General features: G+C 58.1%; 2 protein-coding genes and 1 long non-coding RNA gene across 4 annotated transcripts; 1 reads left to right on the top strand and 2 right to left on the bottom strand.

Moving 5' to 3' along the window:
* Positions 1–901: 901 nt before the first annotated feature.
* On the bottom strand, positions 902–20,585 carry TMOD4 (tropomodulin 4). 2 transcript variants are annotated; one of them, XM_027830313.3, is made up of 10 exons: positions 20,431–20,585; positions 13,697–13,871; positions 13,101–13,257; positions 9,043–9,165; positions 6,859–6,948; positions 6,281–6,411; positions 5,206–5,313; positions 4,070–4,213; positions 1,938–2,082; positions 902–1,209 (listed from the first exon to the last, which is right to left on the bottom strand). In XM_027830313.3, exons 2-10 carry the CDS (start codon positions 13,817–13,819, stop codon positions 1,187–1,189), a joined length of 1,044 nt encoding a protein of 347 aa, XP_027686114.2. In that variant the 5' UTR covers positions 13,820–13,871; positions 20,431–20,585; the 3' UTR covers positions 902–1,186. The 2 variants fall into 2 exon arrangements, with proteins under 2 accessions (XP_027686114.2, XP_037738746.1); XM_037882818.2 differs by lacking the exon at positions 20,431–20,585 and adding an exon at positions 18,971–19,117.
* LOC119564099 lies at positions 18,010–20,567 on the top strand. Its single transcript, XR_005222985.2, has 2 exons — positions 18,010–18,818; positions 20,287–20,567. It is a non-coding gene; the product is annotated as an uncharacterized LOC119564099 (long non-coding RNA).
* A 149-nt stretch (positions 20,586–20,734) lies between the features above and the next one.
* On the bottom strand, positions 20,735–25,858 carry VPS72 (vacuolar protein sorting 72 homolog). Its single transcript, XM_037882817.2, has 6 exons — positions 25,582–25,858; positions 24,845–24,997; positions 23,833–23,944; positions 23,382–23,561; positions 22,414–22,558; positions 20,735–21,648 (listed from the first exon to the last, which is right to left on the bottom strand). The coding sequence occupies exons 1-6, from the start codon at positions 25,693–25,695 to the stop codon at positions 21,258–21,260; spliced, it is 1,095 nt and encodes a 364-aa protein (XP_037738745.1). The 5' UTR covers positions 25,696–25,858; the 3' UTR covers positions 20,735–21,257.
* Between the last annotated feature and the right edge of the window lie 752 nt (positions 25,859–26,610).

The following is a 26,610-nucleotide window of genomic DNA, read 5'->3' as shown; positions in this document are numbered from 1 at the left end:
ACATGGTGCCCCTTGATTCTCAGCCTCTCTATTGCCCCAGGAGCTGCCCTAGGTGGCAGGTGTGTGAGGGGGCTGTGGGCCTGGGGGGAGGCTGAGGAAGGTGCGTGCACCGGCCGGCAGGAAGGGGCAGGGGGGAAGTGGCATCCTTGAAATGACCTTCCAGACTGGGCCGTGGACAAGCAGCGCACGGGAGCCTGGCAGGAAAAGGGAGGGGGAGTCAGATTAGCGGTACACTCGAGGCACAGCGCTCTAGGGGGTAGGGCCCCACCACCAGCGCCACAGGGTCTAGGCCCTGTTCCAGTTGGGGGTGAGCTTGGGTAAGTCACTTCCCTGCGCTGCACCTCAGTTTCCCCTCCCACCCCTTGGCTAGTTACAGGGTGAGCGCCTTAGGGCGGGGTCCCAAGCTCTAGGGCAGCCTCTAGGCACCACTGTCAGGAATGTGACAGCTGGACGCTGTGGGAGAGAGAGGGGAGGGTGCAGGGGGGTCGAGGGGCAAAGGAAGGAGGTGCAGGCAGGGGAAGAATCCGGGTTAAAGGAGGGGAGAGCCAGGGATCCAGCATTAAAGATGGGGAGGGCCAGGGGGTTCCATGGTTAAAGGCGGGGAAGGGATCCAGGGGCAAAGGAGGGAGGTGCAGGTGGTGGTGGTGAATCCAGGAGCAGGATGCCACTTTCCGGAGTGGGGAGCTGGGGGACAAGTGGGCAAATGGACTGATCTGCAGCTCGGCGAGCCCAGCTCTGCTGGCCGGGGCAGGGGCTGGCCCTGCTGCAGCCCAGGGTGCAAAGGGAAAGAATTGTCCTTTCTCTGAAGCAGCTGGGACTGGCCCCTGGGAGGAGGAGGCTCCCGGCCCTACAGAGTGTTGGTCCCCACTCCCCACCCCAGTGCTGGAGCCTGGGCCCTCTGTCCGCATAGTGATCTCTTTATTTACAGTGAGAACCAAAACACTCGCTTCAATTCTCTTCCTAAGAACAAGTAACCTGAGCTGGGGACTCCAAATACTAGATGGGGCGGGAAGGGGGGCGGGGGGCCGACAGCTGAGGGGCGGCTCCAGGAAATCTACAAAAAGAACAAAAAGCTCCCCTTTGCTTTGAGCTGGAGGCAGAGCCCTGGCCGCGGGGCACCAGCCGGCCGGGGCCGATGGCTTCGAGGCACGGAGAGGCGTTAGAGACACGGGCCAGGCGCCGGGCATTATGTCTTCCTCTGCTTGCGACCTGTGGGGCAGACACAGCAAGGGGGTTGGTGGCGCAGAGCTGAGCCCAGAGGCCCCCACCCCACCCTCTATAAATCGACCAGTACCGACCTCCCTAAACCTTCTCCCCCTCCCCAGATCTAGCTCCAGCCCATCCAGGAGATAGGCAGGAAGGAAATGCCGCTGGGCGGTTTAGGACAGGAAGTGAAGAGGCTGACATCCGTCAACAATGGGCAGCCCAGTGGGATGGTCCGTGGGGGTGTTACCTCTGCCAGGGTCTTAATCCCCGTCCTGGGTGAAGTCCAGGGCCTGCTCTCCCATTCTAACCTCTCACACCCCCACTGCAGGTTCAGCCAGCTGGGGGAGCCTTCACTTCCTGTCCTAATCAGCAGCACATGGAACGACACCGGGGGTGGGGAATTGAACCCTGAACCTCCACATCCAAATGCACAGGTCTCGGCTGCTTAAGCTAAAGAACCAGCACGATTAGCGCCATCCTCGGACTGGCTCTGTCTGGTCTAGCCGCTAGAGGGGAGCAGCAATGTACCGTCAACCAGGCGCTGCACCCCAGAGCGGAGCGCACCAGACCTCAGGTCGTCAGCAGAGCCACATCAATGCGGGTAAATCTGGGGCCAGGGCCTACTGTAAAGCCAAGGGAGCTCGGGCTCACAGAGCTGCTGCAGTGGGGCCGGGGAAATGGGCGAGCCGTCGGTCTGTCCCCTCCCCACCCTTCCCCAGCCTGCTACTTACGGAGCTCATTGTTCTTGCTGATGGCAATGGAGGCTCTGGCCCTTGGTCCCTGCTGCGTGAAGTGGTACCCGAAGCGGATGATGGAGGGGCACTTCTCCAGCATGGCGGCCATCTCCATCTCCACCGAGTCCCCCAGCCGCTGAGACTGCGGGGGCAGGAACGGCAGCCTCGGTGGGTACCAGCGCCCGGCTGAGCTTAGCCCCAGGGGTGAGGAGCTCTGCTCCCACCTTCCCCCAGGCTGCCCACCAGCCTCCCCTCCAGCCCAGGCCAACTGGCCCTGCCACACACACACACACACACACACACACCCTCCAGGGCCCAGCCGCCCCTTGGTCTCTCTGCAGAGACTGTCAGGCGGCTGGGAGCTGGCCTGACAGCCGCCAGACTCATCGCACACCAGCTGCTGGGAGGTGACTACAAAGCAGAGCCCAGCTCAGAGCCGGCCCCTAGGGCGAGAGGCCTCGTCTCCTGTTACTCACCCCCGGGAAACCGGGGATTGTTGTGGATGGACACCGGCCTCCGGGAGACCTTGTCAGTAAAGTGGAGGCTGCATTTCAGGTGCTTAGGGTCCCGCCGGCCGCCCCGGCCTCCAAGGCATGGCCCAGCCTTGGCACCTGTGCTAGCCCAGGACCCGGGCCTGGACTGGCTCCCTGATCTCTCGCAGAGGGGGCCCGAGGGTGGTAGCCTGGAGCAAAAGGACCAAGCCATTGTTTCTCTCTCTCTCTCTCTCTCTGTGCAGGGAAGGCCGAGCGGTCGTCAGGCCAGGTCCCCTGCCCGTGGGGTTCAGAGCCAGGAGCAGCTATGGGCAGGGCAGCACTCGCATGGTGGCACGACGCTGGGTCAGGTCCTCAGTCCATCCTGCCAAGCTCCCTGCCTTCACAGCCGGCTGCTGGAATCTAACGGGCTCTGACCCCCCAAAGCAGGAGCAGTTGGGTTTCTCCAGGGCCTGTGGCCCAGCATGGGGCCCACCCCAGGCCCGACAGCTCTGGGCAGATGGCTGGTTGTTCCCAATTGCACCCTCCACCGGGCCCTCACTCTGGACCCAGACAAGCGGCCCAAGCATCTGGCTGTCCTGAGTAACCGGGGCCTATTGGAGTCAACCAGAGCCTTTCCATTCACTTCATGGGGCCTCTCCTTACCCAACCCACAGCCCATGGCTGCAAGGCGCTGAGCCCCTCTGCTCCATGGACCCACGGGGTTCTCAGACTGGGGGTCGGGACCCCTCAGGGTGTCGCGAGCTGTCAGCCTCCACCCCAAACCTCGCTTTGCCTCCAGCATTTATAATGGTGTTAAGTATATTAAAAAGTGGTTTTGATTTATAAGGGGGGGTCGCACTCAGAGGTTTGCTATGTGAAAGGGGTCACCAGTACAAAAGTTTGAGAACTACTGCCACTGGGTGCAGAGCGAACTCAGCCCCTCCCCGGATCAGGCTCTCGATTAGTAATGTGCAGCCAGCAGAGATGATCATTAATAATTAGCCTCTGTCTAAGGTGAACCCTCCTAACCCCCAGAAAGATAAGGGAGTGTTATTACAATACCTGTCCCTTGGCTAGGGAAGGTGGACAATGCCCCTTACGAACCCGGGTAGCATTATCCCTGTTTTACCTGGGGGAAACTGGGGCACAGAATGGCCAGCTTCCTGGTCACAGGGTGACTGGATCCTTTAAGGAGAAATGGGGCCAGCCCTGCCTGTGTCATAATTAGCAGCCTCCTAGCCTGAGGGGGCAGGACTAACTGATAAACACCTGGACCTTGTAAAAACCTGGGTGAGGGGAAACTGAGGCAGGGATGCTGCAGAGCCATCCCACGCCACAAGGGGGCACTGAGAGGCACCCTCTCTGTCACACTCCTATTAGAATCAATTGCCAAATTCCCGCTGACATCAATAGGGCCAGCATTTGAAACCCCATGTGCCCACAGAAGCTGAGCTGGGATTGATACTGAGGGGTTCCCAGCACACAGGTCTGTATCCCAGCCACCGACGATGTCCAACGTCCACTAACCCCACCTTTCGCTTCCTGCCCACCCATCAGATGACGCTTGGACTCGCTTGCCCTTCCAGTGCCACGCCCCCAGCAAGCCGTGTGTCGCACCCCGTCCCGGTGTTCCCTAGTGGCTGGGCACGGCCGTACCTGGTTGTCCACCTTCAGCTCGGCCAGCATGGTGTTCTGCTGCACGGCCTTGATGACGGCCATCATCCCGGCACTGGTGATGAAATTGGATTCAATGTTGAGGCTCTGAAGAGTCTTGTTCTCCTTCAGCATCTCGGCCACGGCCTGTGGGAGTCCCAGACCAGAGTCAGTCGCATCGACCTTTCACAGCCTGCAAGCAGGGTTTGCTGTGGTGACATCCTCCCCACGCAGCGCCCCCGTACAGAAGACAAAGCTAAAAGGTCGCTGGCCCCCCACATAAGGGCCTCCAAGTTAGACACCACCCTCAAGACCTGGTCTGGATGGAAGTCAAGGCTGGTAGTTATCGGGGATACTGTTGAGTGACATGAGACACATTCGCCCTCCCAGCTCTTGCTGGCTAAGGGACAGCGCTAGTACACGCAGCTCCAGCCAAGCCAGGTTTGCAGCATGGTCCTGGAGCCCCAGGCTGAGGTTGCGGAACGGGGGTTCAGTTCTGAGCTGAAAAGTCTACCCAGGACCTGTCAACACAGCCGCCACTGTGACCATCTGACCTGACCAGCCTCACACAGCCCACAGAACCTCCCCGAAACAAGGCCTGGAGAGATCTGTGAGAGAAACATCCCGTCTGCATTGAAATCCACCGAGACCCTCAGGAAATCATCCCAGTAGCTGGGCTCCCTCCAGACAGTGTGTTAAGCCTCGTGACTCACATCTGTCCCGGGTGGTTCTTTGCTTGACGAGCTATGGGGCTGAAACTGAAGACCCCATTCAGCAGAGCACCGAAGCCCAAGCGTAAGCCCCTCTGACTGCGTCTACGCTGCGACGGGGAGGCGACGTATCTGAGCTAGCTGGGATCTCGCTAGAGCAAAGCCAGCGCAAGTCAAAACAGCAGGGAAGCTGCATGGGCGAGACCTGCCCGCCCAGGCCCCTGGGGATGTGCACAAGCAGCTAGCCCCTGCCACGCACCGTTATGTTACCCGAGCTCACTAGATCAACCGGCTGGGGCACGTCTGCACACGCTGCAGTCACACCTCCCGACTGCAGTACAGACGTACCCACTGAGGTCAACAGGACCTACACCAGTGCGTGAAGGGATGCTCCAAGCGGCTCCGTCTGTCGGGAGTGGGAGGGCTTACCTTGGCCACGGGGTCGTTGCTCCGAGTCGCCACCAGGCTCAGCTTCTTCACGTGGGTGTTGGTTTTCATGGCTTCGCAGATTTCCTTCAGCTTCGGGATGGGAATGTCCTGCAGGAGGAGAGAGTGAGAAAACGGGTTTGTCTCGCCTCACAATGGAGGGATGGACAGAGGGATGAGGTAGATGAGTGGGTCGATGGGATGGGGGATGAGGAGGATGAGATAGATGGGTGGATGGAGGGAGGGAGGGATACAGTGGGGTGGATAAGGTAAAGAGATGGATCAATGGGGTAGATGGATGAGGGGATGGAGGAATAGATGGATGGGTGGATCAAAGGGGTACATAGATGATGAAGTAGATGGATGGATCCACGTGTGTGACGCTGTATGGAATCTGGGGGACATTTGAGGATATTACGAATATCAATATTGTAAAATTGTAATGAGTTATGCCAGATATGCCATGTCAGGTATCAGGAAAATGTTGGGAGTATCTGCTCTCCCTTTCGCAGCTTGCCCTGACCTCGGCATTTCCAGTGAGGGCGGCCCCAGACACCCTCGGTCACAAAGGGGTACATATGGATGGAGTAGATGGATGGATCAAAGTAGTATACAGATGCAGGGAGATGGCTCGAGGAATGGATGCAAGGAAGGGCTAGACAGATGGAGGTAAATGGATATCAGGTGGATGGATCAAAGGGGTAGATAGATGGAGAAAGGTGGATATCTGGCGGGTGGATTGAAGGGGTAGATAAATGGAGGGAGGTGGATATCGGGTGGGTGGATCCAAGGGGTAGATAGATGGAGGGAGGTGGATATCAGGCGGATGGATCCAAGGGGTAGATAGATGGAGGGAGGTGGATATCGGGCGGGTGGATCCAAGGGGTAGATAGATGGAGGGAGGTGGATATCTATTCCCCGAGGGGCTGAGGTCCTGGCCCCAATGAATCAATGGCCCCATTGTGCTTGACCCCAGCAGGACCAGGATTTCACCCCAGGGCTTTTCCCAGTCAGATGTCCCCGCAGCTCAGGGCTCCCACCCTCTCCCATGCCCCTTTCTGCCCTGGGAGAAGCTGACCTTGATATTGTTCAGGTTGACCTCCTCCAGGTCCTTGTCGTTGCTCTGGATTTTTTTCAGGGTCTCCTCCACGTTGGTGGGGTTCGGCGGCTCGTCTGGGACTGGTTTGTACCTATCCGGCTTTACCACACCTGGTGGGAAACACGCGCGCACCACCAGGTCAGCAGGGGGAGATTCGCTGACCCGATCCTCTCACGCTCCACCCGGCCTCGGAGCCAGGGGAACGCCGCTGAGCCGCTGAAGGTGCCCCGCTTTGGCTACTCCTGATTTATGCCTGGGTACATGCTGGGAGAATTTGGCCCCCTCCATTTCCTGACATCTCCTGCACTGCGTCACTCATAACGATCCAAACAGAGAGGAACTGATAAACCCCATTTCGTGCTCATCCCAGATCTGCTGGTTTCACATCCCGCGTTTCCTGAGAGCAGGTTCACAGTCCCGCAGGGGGAACAATCCAGACCTAGGGACCCGGGCCTTGCGCTCTGCGACTGACTGAGCAACCCCACCGGAGTCAGCTGGCGCGTGGGATGAGCGCAAACCCCGCCCTGCCGCCCCGCGGGCCGGTGGAGCTCACTCACTATTGATGCCTTCGGTGCTGGTGATGTTGCCGCTGCAAATGGCTTCATAGTACTGCTTGTTGCTCATCAGGGTGTACATCCCCAGAATGGCTGTTGGGGAGGGAACAGCAAACAGGCCGCTGGGTTTAATAACAAAGGCCGAGAGTCTAAGCTGCAGAGGTAGGGAGCGGGGGTCGCTGCAGCTCTCTGCTTTCCTGGGCCCACCCTGCACCCTCCTGGCCAATTTCACTAAACTGCACTAAGTGACAGTCGGGATGTTGCTGTTTGCTGTTAAACAGCTACCACCTTGCACCCCAGAGGTGGCTGCATCTCAGCACAGAGGAAGGGATCCCTGTACAAGCAGCTTCCACATTCCCTGCCAGAAGCTGCTGTGTCTCACCACTGAGAGAGTGCTCCCTGTCTAAAATCTTCCACCCCAGAGATGGCAGTATGCACACAGTGGGTGACGATGCCTTTTATAAATAGCTGCCGTGTTCCACCCCAGAGGTGGCTGCATGTTAGTGGGTGGGCAAGCAATTCCTATACATACAAGGCTCACAAAGTGCCCCATGACCTGGAGGTTGATGGCACTTCTCTATTACTGTGGCAGGCCACAGGGCAGCCCTGCGGCCACGCTCACAACCCGACCGCGGCTGGCTGCGGGAGGCCATAGGAAAAGCCCCTAAATGTAATCTCTCACCACATGCCCCATGTATTTTTATTGGCCTAGCATCTCCCCGGCGGGTGTAAGCGGATAGCCCTAGAGCCTGCCTTTCTCATTTTAGCCACCCGCTGGCTCCCGGCCAGCTCGCTCGCTGCTGAGCTCTGGGAATCGGAGCTCATCATGGCTTGTATGGGCAGGAGCAGTAACATCCCTGAGGCGGCATGGGGGCAGGGCACCCAAGCTGGGTCCCGGAGCTCAAGCAGGTCGAGCTTCGTGCTGCTGAATTAGGGATGGGGTGAGCCTAGATCTCGCTTTACCGCCTTGTCCCTCTACGCCCTCCCACCCCCACCCGGGGAGCTAAGAGGTCTGCTATGTATCTGGGCCAGGCAACGAGCCAGCCTGAATGTACTAGCCCCTGAAGCAAGGCGAGGGCACAAACACTCGTGAGTATATGCGCAGGCCAGGCCATGCGTGCCCATGTGCTCACGCCTACGTGGATTCACATAGGTGCATGTGTTCGCACAGGTGCATACAACCACGCAGACCCACAGGTATACGTCCGCACATGGACTCACACAGGCGTGGGTAAACACAGGGGCCCATGCACATACACACACCCGGACGCATGTATACGCTCACACACGTGCCTTCACACAGGGACGTGCATGCAACACGCACAAACCCGCCTCTGCCCGCACGCACACGGCAGCCTCTCACACGCATGGTTCGTCCAGAGACGCCAAGCTCCCCGGGCATGCTCAGTCTGCACAAGACTCCACAGCTCCCCCGTCTGGCCAGGTGTTTTCACACACAGCAGACCCCCAAACCTCGACACATTCCCCTGCCATTAGCCCCACTGCAGTTTGCAAGACACACTCGTTAATTACAGGCGCTCTGAGAGGTCAAATCCAGCCCTGGCATAGGTGGCAAGATGCCCGTCGATTTCAGCGGTGCCTGTGCCCACAGGCCTGTCATTTGCTCCCCCGACCTATCCCACACCCTGTGTCCCCTCAGGGATGTTTTAGGGCAGCTGTCCCCAGAGCCCCCTAGCTCTAAGGCCCGAGGTTGTTCCTGGTACCCACCCCGGCTCCCCATGATGATGCCCACGCCCCCTGTGGGGTAGGCGGGACCTGGTCCCCGCTCTCAGCATCTCCCACCCCCTGGAGCGGTTACACATGGCAGATGATGAGCTTGCTACAGCCCTAGCCAACAGCCTCACCTTTCAGCTCCCACAGCAGAGCTGGTGCTTCGTGCTCCAGAGGTCTCTGGGAGTGGGGATTGAACCTATGACCCAACCTGGGGGGCTCAGCATCTCACTAGCTCCATCTGAATCCCCGCCAGTGCCAGGACCCGGCCAACCTTCGCTCAGCCCCCAGTCACAACATACCCACCCCGGAAATGGCAGCCACAGCGACGTCAAGCCAGAGCCTGGGCCCCGGGCATTCACCACTAGCATGCAGGTAGGGCACTGCTGCCTTCCACACTGCTGTGGCCCCAAAGCAGACTGGGTTTGCTGCCCCCGAGGGCCCCAGGCCCTTCACCTGCAATGTCGCACATCTCTGCCTCAGTGGCGTTGGCCAGGGCTTCCTCCAGCTCAGGTTCCAGAGTGATCTGCTCCTCCTTGGGGATCTCCCGCTGGGGGTTCTTTGGGATAAAGGGTTTTCCTGCAGAGAGACTAGGGGTTAGCGTCTGGGATGAAGAGCAGCAAAGCTTAGAACTGTAACATAGCAGCATATGTGCTCCACTGTGCTCTGCTGCATGGAATCAGGTGTGTGTCATAGGACCTATACTGCCAGCAGACAGTGGAGATTCTCAAGCAGCTCACGTGGCAGGAGCCTGGACTTTTAGAGTAGGAAGATGTGGTTTCTATTCCCCCGGCCACCACGAGGTTATAAGTAGCAGCCTGTTGATGCCAGGTAGCCATCGACTGGTGACAACATCTTCGATTCCCACAGTGCCTTCTGCCCTGGAATCCCTGCTTCCCCCAGCGACAGAGGGAATTGCCGTCCCAGATCAGCCGGGTGGTGGACAAATGCAGCCACCTCTGGGGCAGAGTGTTGTAGCTGTTTAGCAGCCACACAAGGTCAGGACAGGAAGCAAAGGAGACTCCAACTGAAAGGCCGGGGCAGCACTGAGTGACAGAATGTAAGAGTGCGGCCGACCCCTTTGACAGCCTCGCAGGGAGTTCTGGCCTCGGCTCTGTAAAATTCCTGTGACTCATTCACTCCAGCCCCTTCGCGGCGGGGAGCACGTGCCAGCCCCCAGGGCTAGAGGTTATCAGGGTGTGGATTGCAGAGCCCCAGTCCCACTACACACACACACCGCAAGGTGCAGGCCCCTGCCCCGAGGAGCTGACAGTGTAAGTCGAGAGACAACAGGTGCAGACCAACAGATGGGGGAGCACCAAGGGACAGATGGACCTGATCGGTGCAGAGATGGAGAGAATGTAGCACCCGGGATTGAACCTGGGATGGCTGGGATGGGTTCTGGCAGTGGCGTGAGATCCCACATCAGTTAGATCAGGGCCGGCCCAATACTCTGCTCTCGATGCTGTCTTCCCGTGGAATAGCCTCGGGCCTCACCCACAAAGAGCTCAGTGGCCCAGCACCTCTAGAAGACCCTAAATCTGAGGACCTGTGTCCAGGTCCAGGGGAACTTTCTACCAACTGTGCAGCAGGTAGGGCTTCCTCGGCGGGCTGGTCCCAGACTGGGGCACGAACTCTCCCAGGACTGGACCGTCCCAGCCTTCCCCCTGTTCCTCTGTCTGCTTCTCCACCCGGCCCTCCTCCAACACCAACACCCCCGCAACCCGCACAATCCTCCCCGGGCGAGAGAACAAGCCACACATGGCAGGGGTCAGTCACGTGGCTTCATCCACGCCTGGAAGGTGCCCGCAGGCCACGGTCACAGGGTGGGACAGGAAACTGCATAAACTAGGAGGTCCTGCGCTGGGCAGGGGCCGAAGGAAGCCTGGGGGAGATGGAGCAGAGGAGAGTGACCTTTTCGGATGTGACTAACCAGCCTGGAAGCGCCTCGGGGCTCTTAGCTTCAGGGGAAAGCCGCTGTCAGACACCCGATTTTCAGGATGCTGCAGCAGCAACTGCTCCGGGCACCTCCTGCCCAGCTGGGGCACCGGGGGCAGCGTCACCCTGGCCTGGGTTTCATTTCACCGGCGCATCGCGTCGGGCCCATCTCCCGGAGCATGACATTCTGATGCCGCACGTCCCTCCCGGGCAGCACAGAGCCCACCACAAGAGACGTTGTGTAGCCGGCCTGGCTCCATGGACTCGCAGCCTAGCAGTGTCAGCGCCTGCTTGTGATCATGCTCCAGAGGGGAGGCGGGGAGATAATGGGCCATCGGGTGGCCAGGGGCTATGGACAGGACATGTGGAGCCCCTGCACTGGGCCCGATCCCAGTCACTCTGCTCCTGCGCTGGGAGCAGGATTGGGGTGTGGGGTGGCTAAGTCGCCTTTGCTCTCCCTGGATTCTGGGTTGGTGCAGGGCCCTGCCTGGCACCCAGGGGAAGTTGGAGCAGCCTCGGGGTCCCAGTGGGCCCTGGGGAGAAAAGAATAGGCACAGCGCAGTGCACCACGGCCACAGACCCGCCCCACCCTGTACGGACCCTGGGGAGCCGAGAATAGCCACAGCACAGGGTGCCGCAGCCACACCCCCGCTCCACCCCCTGCAGCGGGGGTGGGAGCAGGGTGGGGACGGGACCCTCATGCCAGCTGCCCACTGGATGGGGAGGCCCCTGCACAGGGAGGATTTTATGGGGAACCGTTTCCAACCACACCCAGGCCAGAGCAGCACCAGGCCTGCTGTCTCCACCTGCGTAATGGGGGTTCCACTGTCAGCAGCTCCTGTCCGGCCAGCTAAGTGAGGCGGGAGGATCCCCGCCCCTGTGGGCTGCCGTCGGAGAGCCCTGCTTCTCAGCCACCCCCCAGCTCAGCCTGGCGCTCCCGGCGAGTCTAGCAGCCAGGGGCAGATTTAGAGCTCAGCGGTGCTCAGGAGCCAGGCAGGTGACCCGGCATCTCCCGAGGACTCTGTCTCTGCCCCAGGGCCCCGCCTTGATGTTCTAGGGCCCCGCGCTCCCAGGGCCCCGGGTGGATCTTTTAGCGCCACGATCTCCGTGGGGTCGGGAGGATGTTTGTTATAATTTGTCCAGTGTGGCAGAAGACGTCCCCTGATTGGCAGCCCCGGGCATTCACAGGACGGGCAGAGCCTGGGCTCAGCGTTCTCCTATGCTGCCCCCTGATGGGGACCCCTCTGGGGCCAGAGAGCAGCTCAGCCTCCATGGCCCATTCCCTCCTGGGCCTCCCTGGTGAGTCTCCCCGGTGAGTTGGGGTCACCAGGTTGACTCCAGGCCCCACGGATGGGACAGGGGAGTCACTTCTGGCCCCATCCACCCTTTCAGCCGAAATGGAAGCCACAGGAAGCTGTTGGCCTGGGGCCATGGTGACGCCGGGGAATGGACCCTGAAGTGCACAGCACTGTGGCCAGCAGCTCAGGGGGAGGAGCCTCACTGGAGGGGTCCCCAATCAGAGAATTGGCCCTTTAGGGTGGCATCCAGAGCTGAGACTGGGGCCCTGCTGCACTGGGCACTGCACAGACCCAGAGTGGGAGGCGCTCCCTGCCCTGAAGAGCTCAGTCTCAATAGATCAGACAGACCTTGGGAGACCGGAGAAACTGAGGCACCAGGAAGGGAAGGGACTTGCCCAAGATCCCCCCGTAGGCCAGTGGGAATAGAACCCAGGTATCCTGAGGCCCAACCTGGTGCCATGCCCACTAGACCTTGCTGCCTCCCCAAAACCTCAGCAGCTCTGCCCTCGCCCTGCCCCAAGGAACTGGCCCCTGCCGGCTCCCCAGGGTTATGGGGAGTGGCCAGGACAAGGGGTGGGCTCCAGGGCCAGGAGCTGCTGTGTCTGGGCTGATGGGGCCCCAGCTTGGAGCGGACAGGGCAGCCGAGCCACTCACCAAGATACTTTGGAGCGGCCTCAGCTCCTGGGCTGAGCTAAGTATAATCCCTTCCGTCCCAGCCCTGCAGCCCAGCACCTGGGCAGACGCTAGGCCAGCAGCACCCAGGGACAGCCCTGCCCACCCCACAAAGGCCAAGGCAGGGCCCCCCATAAGGCCATTCTCGCTGGCCTGGTCCACCTGACCCAGCACTGCTTGGCCACCCAGAGACACAGGCGGGGGTGTGCCCCAAGTGCTGCCCCTCCTCTGGTGTGGGGCACCTGCCCCCCCGGCACTGTCCCTGCATGGGGGCTTGGTACCCTCTAGCACTGCCCCCATGGGGAATGAACCCCCACAGCTGCCAAGAGCACATACCCACCCACCAGCCTAACCCTGCCCTGGTGGGTGGGGGGCACGTACTCTTTGGCCTAGCTCTGCCCCGGGGGTGGGGGACACGTATCCTCTGGCACAGGCCCCATGGCATGGGCAGGGACCTCCTAGCAGATTGGGCCATGAGCCCTTCTCCCCCAAGCAGGGGGGTGATCAGGCGAATGTCAGAGTCTGTGCCATTTGTGCCAATGCCGGGTCAGGCTGAGCCAAGCCCCCGAGCACCCCCCCCCACATACACACACACTCCCCTGGTACCTCTCTTCTCGCCAGTGAATGGCACCAGGTCCTCACGCTCCTTCGCCTCCAGCGCCTGCTTCTCCAGGTGATGCATGAGGGCATCCCGGTCCAGTGGCCCCGTCGGGGTCTTCTTGGTCTGGTCTCGCTGGCGCAGCCCGGCTGGGAGCATCATGTTCTGGAAGAGGGAGGCGGGAAGGGGTCACTGGCGGGACAAGCCCCCCCATAGAGATCACAGCCCCCTTGCCCCTGAGGAGGGGCACAAAGCCCTTTGCAAATGGCAATGAATGAAGCCTGGTGCCAATGCCCCATGTTACAGTGGGGAAACTGAGGCACACAGCAGGGGAGTGGTTTACTCAGGGAGTTAGTACCAGAGCTGGGAATAGAACCCACCCCCCTGCTCTAACCACTGAACTGAACTGCACTCTCCCCCACCCCCACTGGTCTGAGTTTCAAAGAGTATTATGACCGTCATGGCTGCACCACAAAGGCCCAGGGAAAGCCAGGGTCAGGGGTGGGGTGGGGATTGGAGTGAGGCTTCGAAGCCTGGAGGTCAGCAACTCCCCGCAAGCCGCAGCATCACCCCCTTCCCCTGCCAGCCCTGTGGGTGGCCTCACCTCGGGATCCATATCCTGCAGCTCTAGGTCCAGCTGGTCCAGCTCCTCGGGGGTAAGTTCCCTCAGAAGCTTCTCCTCGTCAATGTCCCGGTACTTCTCCAGCTCCATCCGGTAGGACGTCATGGTTCAGCAGCGTCGGAGGCAACCCCCCTCAGCAACCGAGCAGAGACTTAGCCTGGGTGGGGACACAAACAGATGTGAGCTCTCCCTGCAGCGGGGCATTCATAAGGTTCACCCATGGGACTCCCTGCTGCCACACAAGACCTCTGGGTCGCTGCAGAGGGACAGGACTGATTCTGACCTTTGGAACTCCCTGCTACAAGATATCAGTGAGATTAGCCAGTGGGACTCCCTGATGTGGGATATTAGCAAGGTTAGCTCATGGAACTCCCTGCTACTGGCTATTAGCGAGGTTAGTTTGTGTATTTCCCTGCCACTCGATATTAGAGAGATTAGCCCAGGGGACTCCCTGCCACTGAATATTAGTGATACTAGACAGTGCAACTCTCTGTCATTGGCTATTAATCAGGTTAGGCCGCAGAACTGCCTGCCACTGGGTATTAGTGAGATTGTTCCATGGAACTCCCGGCCACTGTATGGTCAGCCTGCGGGACTCCTTGCCATGGGATATTACTGAGGTTAGCCTGTGAAACTCCTTGCCACTAGATATTAGTGAGGTTAGCCTGTGGAACTCACTGCCAGTGGATATTATTGAATTTCCTGGCATCCCTGCTGTCTGAAGACACTGTAGGGTCCAGAGTAGCAGCGGGCAGGAATCCAGCAGCCAGGCCCAGCCAACCTCCCGCCCCTCCCAAGGGGATGGTGCATTAACTGCCCTCGTCTCCCACCCCGTCCCCAAAGCTTCAGCACAAGGGCCCGTGGCACAAATGGTTAAATCAGCCCCTATTCCTCCCCCACCCTCCATGGAGCTGCCCCTCCCTGTCTCCAAACAGCTGCAGTAGCTCAGTGTCCTTATCAGAGACCCCACAGCCCCACCCAGGGCTCGTCCCAGCCCCACAGCCATCGGCACTGGCCGATAAGGGAGCGAGTCTGACGCAGACGCGCTGAGCAGGGTAGGAGGATGCAGAGGGTGCCCCTGGAGGGAACCAGAGTGTCCATTGGGGGCCATAGGTCCATGCTGGAAGGGGAACGCAGCCAAGAGCGGGACAGGGATGGTGGTGGGGCTGGGCTAAGGGTGGCAGGGGGAGGGCACCTGCACTGAGATAAAGATGGAGCTGGAGAGGGAATGGACGCCCTGGGGACGGACGGGTGTCATGCTGGGGGTGGAGGAGGCTCTAGGCATGAGGGGGGTAGGCCAGGGATTGAAGGGGGTTGCTGGGCACAGAAGGGGCACTGGGGGCTAAACCTAAAGGGCAGATGAAGGAGTGACACAGCCAGCACCATCCGCCCTTCAACTGATCAAAACTGCTGAGGCAGCTGCTCCAGGAATCTGCCAACCTGGCTTGACACGGGTCAGCCTGGCGCCCAGTGCCATGTCCCTGATGCTTGTTAGGAGAGCGGTGGCAGCTGGCAGCTGGAGAACAGGTGGGACGGCCGCCCCGTCCCATCCCTGCCGGAGCGGGGTCTGAAACAGGGCAGAGAAACGGGCCTTAAATAGTCACTGAGCAGAGTGCTACACTGTGCGGTGGGTTTTCCGGGGCTATCTCGGGGCGCCCACAGGGCTGACCAGTCGGAGAGGGGTCAGAGAAGAGCTGCGAGGAGGATTAAAGGATTCGAAAACCTGCTTTACAGCGAGAGACCCCAGGAGCTCAGTCCATTTAGCTTAACCAAGAGAAGGCTAAGGTGGGACTTGATCCCACTCTGTGAATACCTACATGGGGAACAAGTATTGAATAATAGGCTCTTTACACGAGCAGAGAAAAGCCAACCACGATCCAATGGCTGGAAATTGAAGCTAGACACATTCGGACTGGAAATAAGGTGCATGTTTTAACCTGGAGAGTAATTAGCCGCTGGAACAATTTCCCAAGGGTCATAGAATCATAGAATCATAGAATATCAGGGTTGGAAGGGACCTCAGGAGGTCATCTAGTCCAACCCCCTGCTCAAAGCAGGACCAATCCCCAACTAAATCATCCCAGCCAGGGCTTTGTCAAGCCTGACCTTAAACACTTCTAAGGAAGGAGATTCCACCACCTCCCTAGGTAACGCATTCCAGTGTTTCACCACCCTCCTAGTGAAAAAGTTTTTCCTAATATCCAACCTAAACCTCCCCCACTGCAACTTGAGACCATTACTCCTTGTTCTGTCATCTGCTACCACTGAGAATAGTCTAGAACCATCCTCTCTGGAACCACCTCTCAGGTAGTTGAAAGCAGCTATCAAATCCCCCCTCATTCTTCTCTTCTGCAGACTAAACAATCCCAGTTCCCTCAGCCTCTCCTCATAAGTCATGTGTTCCAGACCCCTAATCATTTTTGTTGCCCTTCGCTGGACTCTCTCCAAGTTATCCACATCCTTCTTGTAGTGTGGGGCCCAAAACTGGACACAGTACTCCAGATGAGGCCTCACCAATGTCGAATAGAGGGGAACGATCACGTCCCTCGATCTGCTCGCTATGCCCCTACTTATACATCCCAAAATGCCATTGGCCTTCTTGGCAACAAGGGCACACTGGTGACTCATATCCAGCTTCTCGTCCACTGTAACCCCTAGGTCCTTTTCCGCAGAACTGCTGCCGAGCCATTCGGTCCCTAGTCTGTAGCTGTGCATTGGGTTCTTCCGTCCTAAGTGCAGGACCCTGCACTTATCCTTATTGAACCTCATCAGATTTCTTTTGGCCCAATCCTCCAATTTGTCTAGGTCCCTCTGTATCCTATCCCTGCCCTCCAGCATATCTACCACTCCTCCCAGTTTAGTGTCATCTGCAAACTTGCTGAGGGTGCAATCTACACCATCCTCCAGATCATTTATGAAGATATTGAACAAAACCAGCCCCAGGACCGACCCCTGGGGCACTCCACTTGACACCGGCTGCCAACTAGACATGGAGCCATTGATCACTACCCGTTGAGCCCGACAATCTAGTGACAGTCATGGTGGATTCTCCGTCACTGACCATGCTTCAAACAAGACTGGATGTTTTTCTAACAACTCTGCGCTAGGAATTCCTTTGGGGCAGGTCTCTGGCCCGCGTTACAGAGGTGGTCTCACTAGATGATCCCCATGGTCCCTTCTGGCCTTGGCATCTATGAATCTATGAACTCCAAGGGTAGACAGCCCCACGGTTTCCTCCATCAGTACAATGGGAGGTGCTTTGAGATGCTCAGCTGGGAAGCATCTTCAAGAATGGGCCTGAGTCGCATTCACCCTCAGGCATCGGCGCCGACTCCCTGGGTGCTCTGGGGCTGGAGCACCCATGGGGAAAAAATAGTCGGTGTTCCGCACCCACCGGCAGCCCCACGGATCAGCTCCTCCCCCTCCCACCCGCCAGCGGCCCGCCAATCAGCTCCTCCCCCTCCCTCCCAGTGCCTGCCGCCCACCGTGATCAGCTGTTCAGCAGTGTTCAGGAGGTGCGGGGGCGGGGGGGGTTGGGGGAAGGGCTGGGACAGGAAGGGGTGGGGGATTTGGGGAAGGGGTGTGGAGTGGGGGCAGGGCCGGGGGCAGAGCGGGGGTCGAGCACTCTCCGGGAACTGGGGAAGTCGACACCTCTGTCCTCAGGCCCTTGTACCCAGCTCTGGCAGTGTTAAGGGGAGCGTGTACAGACGGTTCACCCGCTCAAGCCCTGCGCCCTGCCGTCTGATGCTTGTAAGCTCATTGGCGCAGGGCCCAGCCCCCACGGTGATGGGCACTCTGGGAGTCATGAGCTAACTACATAAGCAGACAGGGCTGGCCAGGGCACAGGGATAACATTGCCACAGAGCCACCAGGAGGGATTCCGATCTCACACCAGTCTTCAGTGCAGTTACTCTTGATTTACCAGCATACGGGCGATCAGAATCAAGCCCACTGCCGCTAAGGCCTGACGGAGTCGCTCTGATCGGTTAGTCTGACCTCCTGTCTAACACAGGCCAGAGACAGCCACCCGGGGGACCTGCCACAGCGGGAATTATTTATATTATTACCCATTAGCATGTTAAAGCAGCAGCCAGACACCAGCTCCGGTCAAAAAAGCCTTTCTAACAGCCCCTGCGGCCACGTGCTCCCTGCTGGGCCCGACTCTGCCTTACCTTGTTCTGCTGAGATCACAGTGGCCAGGTGCTCACATGTAGCCGCAGCCTTACCGGGGCTAAGCTGGCTTCTGACTACAACGCAAGGGCACAATGTCCTGGAGGGCTCTGGGAATCTGGCAATAGCCCTTTGGCCTTTCCCCAGGGCAAAACCTGACCGTCCTCTTGTTTTATTCCAAGCAACTCGGTCTGCGGTTGTGCCACCCGGTGCTGGGATCAAACTAGGTTTCAGAGGCTGAGTAGGGGCAGGCTGGGTGGGTAAGCTGGATAGGAGACCTCCAAGCGCCACCCACCCAGATCTGCCGGAAGCAGTGCTGGAGGATTCGCTAGGTGGCGCGCTCATATTGGGTCAGCACGGGGCACTAGGGAGGGCTGTGTGGCAGGTGTAACACACACAAGCCCCCATCGCTAAAGATCCCCTAGTGCTTCAGCGGATATTAGCCCCAGAGTCCCAGCCAAATTCCAGCCTGGGAATTGCGATGTTGCCTACCTAATATTCCTCCTGCACTTACGGTACTCGGGCCCTGTCCTAAAGGATTATATCAGCTGCTGCAGCCCTCCCCAGAGGTGGCCACATTTCAGCGCTAGTCAAACCGACCCGTATGAGTCTGTACCATTTATACAGCACTCTGGGTTGCGTAGGAGGATCCACATTGTAGCCCTGTCATGCTTTTTATATTCTTTTGGTGGGGGAAAAGCAGGCCTAGTAGCCAAAAGCCATGAGGATCGTGCACGGAGCCATGATAGGAGACAAAGCTGTTTACCCGGAGGGTCAAGTACAAGCAGTGGATATCCCAGGCAGAGAAGGTCTCTCAGCGCACCAGGCAAGGGTGCCTTCACCTACCTACAAGAGGAACATGTGCCCTACAACCCACAGAAAAGCAGGCACTGATCCCACATGGGCAGCCCGTCCCCTTCAATGCAAGCCTGAGGTGAGAATCCACAGCCCAATGAGCAATGGCCGAAGAGGGCAAGCCAGCCCCTCGCCCCTTTGGCAAGCCGCTTAGAATATTAGCTTTGTGATTAGACCAGCCTCGCGCCCCATGGAGAAACCTACCGCCCAGGAGCAAGGCTTCCAGCTTACCTTCCCCTGGCAGTCCAGGACGCTGCCTTTCCAGGCTGGGTGAAAGTAGCCGCAGCGCAGTGCTGAGGCAAGGGATACCGCCAGTGAAGTGTGTGAGATCAGCATATTATTATTTTAGCTCCAGCTGGGCAAAGGGGAGGGTGGGAGGGCGAGATCACATAGACAGGCTGGTTATCAATCACTCCAACTGCCCAGCCGGTTTTCCCAGAGCCCTGCAGACCCCCAGTGGTCAAATGCCAGAATTGCCACATGAAGGGGGGCAGCTCTCGGTTGCCCCTGATTTGCTTTGCAGGTGGCAAGGGCATGGAGGAGGCCTTAGCAGCAGGAATGAGAGCCAGCCACACAGGCATCCTGGCAGAGCTGAGAAGAGAGGACTCACTCCAGGTCCCATGCAACCGCACTGGGAATCCTGGCTTTAGCTCAGGATCAGACATGCAAGAGAAATTCTGCAGCCTGCATTAGAGTGAGAGCTCTGTGAGGCAGGGATCATCTCTTTGATGTGCCTGTACCGCACCTAGCACAGTGGACAGCCGGTCCGTGATGAGGGGGGGTCCCAGCTGCTACCATAATACACCTAACAAAGAACATACAGCACCCAGTACGATGGGGGCCTGGTCCATGACTACGCCTCCCATCTGTTACCGTAATACAACTAATAAAGGTCCCTTCTGGCCTGTAATCTATTAAACTGAATTAGAGAAAGGGGGTGGGGGGCTAATTTATGAAGACAGCTTAATGGAGATGTGGGGTAAGGAAAGAAGGATGAGCTTGCAGTTAAGGCACTTGACTGGGACTCGAGATCTGGATTCAATTCCCAGCTCTGACTCCTTGGGGTAGCATGAGACCTCGTGCCTCAGTTTCCCCATCTGGGGAATATGGGGATAATGTTAAATCCCTGGGAGGATCAACACATGACCGTAGGCAAAGCATTCAGATACTTTGGGGACGGGACTGGATAAGACACTAGACAGGCAGAACTAAGCTGTACCTTTTGGCAGGGGATGGGGGTACGATGCTAGCCAGCTGCAAGGAGGAAGAATTGCTTGGGGGATAACAAGGAGCGAGAGAGAGAAATTTAAGCTGAAACTCAGGAATGGCTTGTTAACAAGCTCTCTGGAGCTGCAGCCTCATCCCCCAAGGTACGGAAGCCCCAGTGCCTGAGACATTTAAAACCAGATGAGTAGAGAGGGGGCAGGGATCAAGCTGGCCACGGGCATAAGTAGGAAATCGGATGGGCAGGGGCAGGGAGGGCAACTGAGGAAATCACCCCTGGAATGGTGGGTTCTTTTATTTCCCTTCTCTCCTCATTGAAGCAGCCGGGCTGGCAAGGATGCCTGACAATCCCGAGGAATAAAACGCTGCTCTGGACCTCCCAGGGGTGTTACTGACAACACTTATCAGAGTCCTGCAGGCTGGCGAAGCCTCGCTGGAGCACTGGCAGGAGGCAGACACCAACTAACCTGTCCGAGTCATGGAACCGCCTGTACTTTACAGCCCTGCCAAGGCTCCAGTCGGTGCCACGAGTCAGGGTTCAGCGCAAACCGCTCCTTGTGCCTCTGGCTGCTGCAACGGGAGCTTTACCCTGCCCGCAGTCTCAGCTAGAACCAACTGAACGTCACCCGGGGCCTGACGCTCTCCAGGGCACTCGTGCACTGGCACTGCCCCTGCGGCGATCAGCGAGACGGGATGTCAGGCTGCCGCAGAATCCAGCCTCTTTCACCAGCTCCTCCCCTCCGCACAATGAGCCACACAGTGCAGACAGCGTCCGTCCTGTCACTTTATTATCTTTCTAAATTGTTAAACAGGCACCATTTCCGAGCTTAAAATCCATCCTGCCTCCTTACAGCATAAGTGATCCCACCCACTGCATAGCTCCTCTAGTGCACGCTGGTTTGGTTTTTGTAGGGTCTCCTGCGAGGGAGGGGCTGTGCACGCTGGTTTGGTTGTTGTAGGGTCTCCTGCGAGGGTTGGGCTGTGCACGCTGGCTTGGTTGTTGTAGGGTCTCCTGCCAGGGAGGGGCTGTGCACGCTGGTTTGGTTGTTGTAGGGTCTCCTGCCAGGGAGGGGCTGTGCGCGCTGGTTTGTTCTGGTGGGACTGCTGCAGGCATTGCTTTTTTTATTAAAAAATAAAATAATAAATAAAGAGCAATGAACCACCACCTGTTTGAGTTCGAAAGAAAGATACACAGGGAAGTAGAAGAAGGGGCGGCTCAATAGTGAGCCACCCAAATGTGCCTGTGTCTCTTTAAGAAGTTCCCTCCTGGAAAGGGAACAACCACTCCTGGGCTTTATGTGGCCGGGACGGTTTGTTTGATGATGATTTTCTGCCTGGTCGCCCGGACATTTGGGTCCGTTGCGGGCGGCCCTGCCCCCAGGGCCGCGGAAGCCGCCGCATTGGGCAGCCCATGGGCAGTGATGTATTTCTTGTAGGCCTCACGGATGATTTTGAAGGCCCGGATGTTGGAGTAGGGGATGTCGGTGATGGGGTCCCGGTAGACAGCCGGCTTGTGTGTGACGGGGCAGATCTCCTTCACGGGCAGCTTGGGCTGCTTGGCCTTAGGGAAGAAGCGCTCAAACGTCTCGTCGTCGCTGAAGGTGATGAAGGTGCGAGAGCATTTGCCAGCCTGGGAGGCGGAAGCCTGGGGAGCCTCTGCTGTTTGCTGCGTGTCTTGATCCAACCTGGGGGTGGGGAGAAAACACAAGAATCATCTCAAGCTTCAAATGCAACAGTGGGAATAAGAACATCCAGGGCTCTGGGGATGAGGGGGCACAAGGACGCACGGGTCTTTTGGGAGGTGCGGGGGAGGGGAGACAAAGCATGTACCAGGCACTTGTGCTCAGTAAAGATCTCCAGGCAACCTCCACATAAGTCAGGGTGCAAACCCCACACAAATCCCATCTCGGGGCAGCAGGTTCTAGCGAAAGGAGGCACGGCCCTGCTTTGTCCAAGCCTGAGTTCTAATCCTACCAGCCCCACCTGGGATACCCTTGGAGTACGGGAGGAGCGAGGGATCAGCATGGGCCTGAGCTGTGTTTGAAACTCAAGCTAGGTCCAGGTGGGAATTCCACAACTGGCCCCATGTCCTCAGCCGGAGACTAACCAGGGCCCAAACACCTGCCACCTCGAGGGATCCAGATCACACTCGTGCTGCTGACGAAGAAGAAATCGGTGGCTGTTGGGACTCAGGATCCAGTTCAGAGAAGCAGCTGAAGGCTGGGACGCCAAAGAGGACTGACTGAATGGCTGGGGTCTGCAAGATGGGGCTGACGTCTCCCACGAGCTGGCTCAGGGGAATCCCCTAGGAAGTGGGGTTGGCACCTGCCAGCCAGAGTGCAGGAGTCAGCAGGGACAGTGAGACCTAGGAGGGAGTTGGCAGCCCATCCCGAGGGGCCGGAGTTCAGGCTAGGGAGATGGGAGAAATAAATACAATCCCCAACACCTACCCTTCCACATCCACGTTCTCCTCCTTCACCCCGAGGTCAGTGATCAGCGGCATGGTCCCCGAATAGTAGCGGATCACCGGCCCCACGCACTTCCGCTTCTTCTGCACATGCTTCCTCTTGTCAGCTTCCAGCCGCTCGTAGGTTTCTGCAAGGGCGATTGAACCGAGGGTGAATGGAGCAGGGCTTGGAACGATGGGGCAGCTCAGAGAAGACCACCAGTCAACAGTCCGGCTACTGAGCCCGCTCTACTGCCTTCAGAGCTCTGAGCTCTTTACCTCACACTGGGAGGTACCACATGGAACCACTGCAAGAGCCATTAACTGTGACTGTGACTCCCGCATTTCGACAGAGATTTGTGCCACACCAGAAGCTCTCAGAGTACAGGTCGCGGGTCACCAGTGGTCTGTAAACTCCTTCCTGGTGCTCGGAGAACCAAGGAGGGGCACACAGGCTCCCATAAGGGGTGGCTAGTAACTGAATGAGCCAGAGACCTCCTGTGTTATGCCTACAATTCTGAACCATTCATGATGGTGAGTGGAGGTGCCTAGGCACGTCTATATATCATCCACAGAACTAATGCTTGGGTAGCATTATCCACGCTTACAGTTGGGGAAACCAAGGCACACAGAGGTGAAATGAATGGCCCATGGTAGAGCTGGAAATAAAATCCAGGAGTCCAGATTCCACCCCCACACTGCTCTAACCACTAGACTCCACTCTCATTCAAGAACTGGGAACTGAACCCCAGAGTCCTAGCTCCAGGTCCCCTGTTCTAGCTAGGAGATAATACACCCTTCCAGAGCTGGCACTAGAACTTAGGCAGAGGACAAGGTTGGGAATCGTAACGCCCATCAGATCATGTTGTCTCCAGTAGACCAGTACAGCCCTGACTGGTGCGCCAGGCTCCTGCTGCCAACCTGAGTGAAGAGCCTGTGTGTTTCCCAGGGCCTCCTACCCATGTCACTCACCCAGAGACCGCAGGTTAATCTCCTCTGTGATCTTGGCCTCCTCCAGCAGCTCCTCCTGCGTCAGCGGCCTGTCATAGTTCTGCCCCCCCTTCTTGCGCTTCGACTGCACCTGACGCTCCTGGACACGCAGGAAGGTCTGGCGCGTGTGCTCCGTAGTCGACTGGCGCATGTACTTGCGGCCTGTAAGCCCGAGGAGTGGGAGGGAAAGTCAGGACACTGGGTACGGCGGGCAGAGACAGCGTAGCTACCAAGAAACCAGCATAGCAGCCCCACGATGATTCCTCCCTGTCCGTGGATCATAGCTCAGCCCAGCAGTTGTAGTTGAATAACTTTGAATCAAACCTCTGCCCTGCAAATCGATGCAGAAGCTTCGAGAAAACCTTCAGAAACCAGTTTTTCACCTCACCTAAAGGCAATAAATTTGATCCTAATGAGCATCAGCCACACTTACTGTCTCCCACTTCATCCTGGAGTTCCAGGGGCGCAGACTTCTCCTCTCGCGCCTTCTGGGAGCTGCTGGAAGCTGTATCGGGCTTCTTGGGTCTCAGGCTTTTGATGGGCTCCTAGTAGGTTCAGATAAGAGCTGATGTGAGGAAAAAAAGAACCTCCTGGGGGCTTGCTATTTAATGCTGCTTTGGAGAGTTCAACCCCATTTAAATAAAGAGCCACAAGGGATTTTGCAGCTTGTTTTTGCAAGAGGGCCCCTGCCAACATAAACGCCTTTAAAAAGAAAAGTTATTTGCCTGTATTACTAGTTACACCTTTGATTACAGAAAGAACATTTTCAATCTCTGATTTACTTTGACCATTGCTGCAGTTTGTTTATTATGGTCAGTTTCTAACCACTAGACATCACTCCCTCCAAGAGCCAGCAATAGAACCCATGAGTCCTGACTGCCCATCTCCTGGTTAAATATGAGGCCACACTCCATCCCAGAGCTGGAAATAGAACCCAGGAGTCCTGCCCATGAGCCTGCACTCCCACTCCTGAAACACACTAATTGAAGATGCTTTCAGGGTTCTGCTGCCGCCAAGATCGTAAACGAAACAGCCTATACATGGAATTGCTGTGAACTCCCCAGCTACCCCCTACACTAGATTACAATCTGGTTGTACTAAGAGTTTTGGCAGCAGCTTTCATGTGGGTCCCTCCCTCAGCCCAACAGGGCTATATCAGAAACAGCGATTAGACAACTGGTGCGTTGAGACCACTGCACGTTATGCTGACTGCGGTTGTTTCGTTGTTTTCTTGTGTGCCCCTGTCTGTACCCACCTAGTGTCTCCTGTCTTGTACTTAAATTGGAAGCTCTTTGGGGGCAGAGACCACCATTTTCTTCACTGTCCATACAGCACCCAGCACACTGGGGTCCTGGTCCATGACTGGTGGGTGTTCTTAGGTACTACCCCAATACAGAACCAGAGGCTGGGTCACCCAGCACCACAACTAGCTGCTCCACCCTTACCTTGTAAGCCTTGGTGACCACCCTGCGTTTCCTCTTGGGCTCGTCATCGTCCTGGTCACTGGCCGGCTCGTCGCCCTCGTCAATGTCAAAGTCAGAGTCCACTTCGTCGTCACTGTCCGACTGGTCGCCTTTGTACTCGTCATCTCCCGACTCCTGACCGGGAGAGGGGGGCAAACGACAGTCACGGCTGAGCAGATCCCACTGCGCCTTTGAGAGTCCCGCTCTGCCTCGTGCCCCCACCCAAATCACAGCCGTCCTCCAAGTAGCCCACAGCTCAGCCTCCACAGGGCCTTGCTGCACTCCCCCACCCCCCAACTTTGCTCCCCAAGGGAGCGATTCCCCCCACGCTGCCCTCCCGGGGCCCCTCACAGCCCCCTCCCCCGGGCCTCTGCCCCTCCCCCCCCGCCCTCTCGGGCCCCCTCCCCCGGACCCCCACCCTCCCGGTGCCCCTCCCCCGGGCCTCTGCCCCTCCCCCCCCGCCCTCTCGGGCCCCCTCCCCCGGACCCCCGCCCTCCCGGTGCCCCTCCCCCGGGCCTCTGCCCCTCCCCCCCGCCCTCTCGGGCCCCCTCCCCCGGACCCCCGCCCTCCCGGTGCCCCTCCCCCGGGCCTCTGCCCCTCCCCCGGACCCCCGCCCTCTCGGGCCCCCTCCCCCGGACCCCCGCCCTCCCGGGCCCCCTCACAGCCCCCTCCCCCGGGCCTCGGCCCCCTCTCCACGGCCACCCTCCTGCTCGCCCCACCTCCGTGAAGCCCCCGTAGGTGGTCTGGTAGAACTCATCCTCCTCGGCATTCAGCAGCCCCGCCAGCCGGTTCCCCGCCGTGCGGCGCGGCGCCCTGCCCCCCGCCAGGCTCATCCCGCTCCGCCGCCGCCGAGCGACTGCTCCGGCCTGGCCCAGGGGAGAGCGAGCGCAGGCCGAGAGAAATCAGCCCGTCCCGGCGCGGAGCGGAGCGCCGAGAGATCGAGGCGGCAGGAGCGGCCAGGGGAGAACGATCGAGCACTGAGAGATCGATGGAAGGTGGGCGGGGCTTGTGCAGGTCTGCACACCTGTCTAGGTCAGGGTTCTATAGGGGGTAGGGTGACCAGACAGCAAATGTGAAAAATCGGGATGGGGGGGGGGGGTAATAGGAGCCTATATAAGAAAAAGACCCAAAAGTCAGGCGATCCCTATAAAATCAGGACATCTAGTCGGCCTAATATGGGGTCTCCCCTCCACATGCTGACCCAGATTAGCCCTACGTAGCTTGTGAGAGGCACCCAACCCAAGGTCCCTGGGGGCACATCATCTTTTGCCCCTGTGAGAAATCCCATCCACTCCACTGGAAACCAGCCCCCTGCCACTGGCAGTTCTCACCACAGAGACAAGTGACTTCCTGCTGCCACAATGACAGCCACTGGAGCCCTGGGACACTATTGCCAGCCCCCAGCACCCGACAGTCATAGTCAGCTCCACCCCGCAAAAAAACCCACAAGACCAGCTTGATATAAAATCATGATAATATAAAAAATAATCAATGATTGGCCATCTGGTTTTTGAGACTTAAGACATTGTGATTTCCAGCTTTTCTCTGCAGCCACGAGGGCTAGAAACCTACTCTTATTATGAGCTGGGGCAGGTGAAACTTTGTTATGGGATGAGTCAAAAGTGTGAATAAATTGCCCATTTAAGCTAGTTGTAAGAGACAGTGGGGGCCACACTTAAAACAAACCTTAATGAAGTCTACCTAGAGACTAGCAGCACCTACTGAGTTCACCTGGGTATTGGGGGGAA

The sequence above is a fragment of the Chelonia mydas genome, chromosome 24 (assembly GCF_015237465.2).
Source record: "Chelonia mydas isolate rCheMyd1 chromosome 24, rCheMyd1.pri.v2, whole genome shotgun sequence".
Classification (NCBI taxonomy): Eukaryota; Metazoa; Chordata; order Testudines; family Cheloniidae; genus Chelonia; species Chelonia mydas.
The sequence above is the reverse complement of the archived record's forward strand: the minus strand, read 5'-3'. Positions and strand labels throughout refer to the sequence as shown.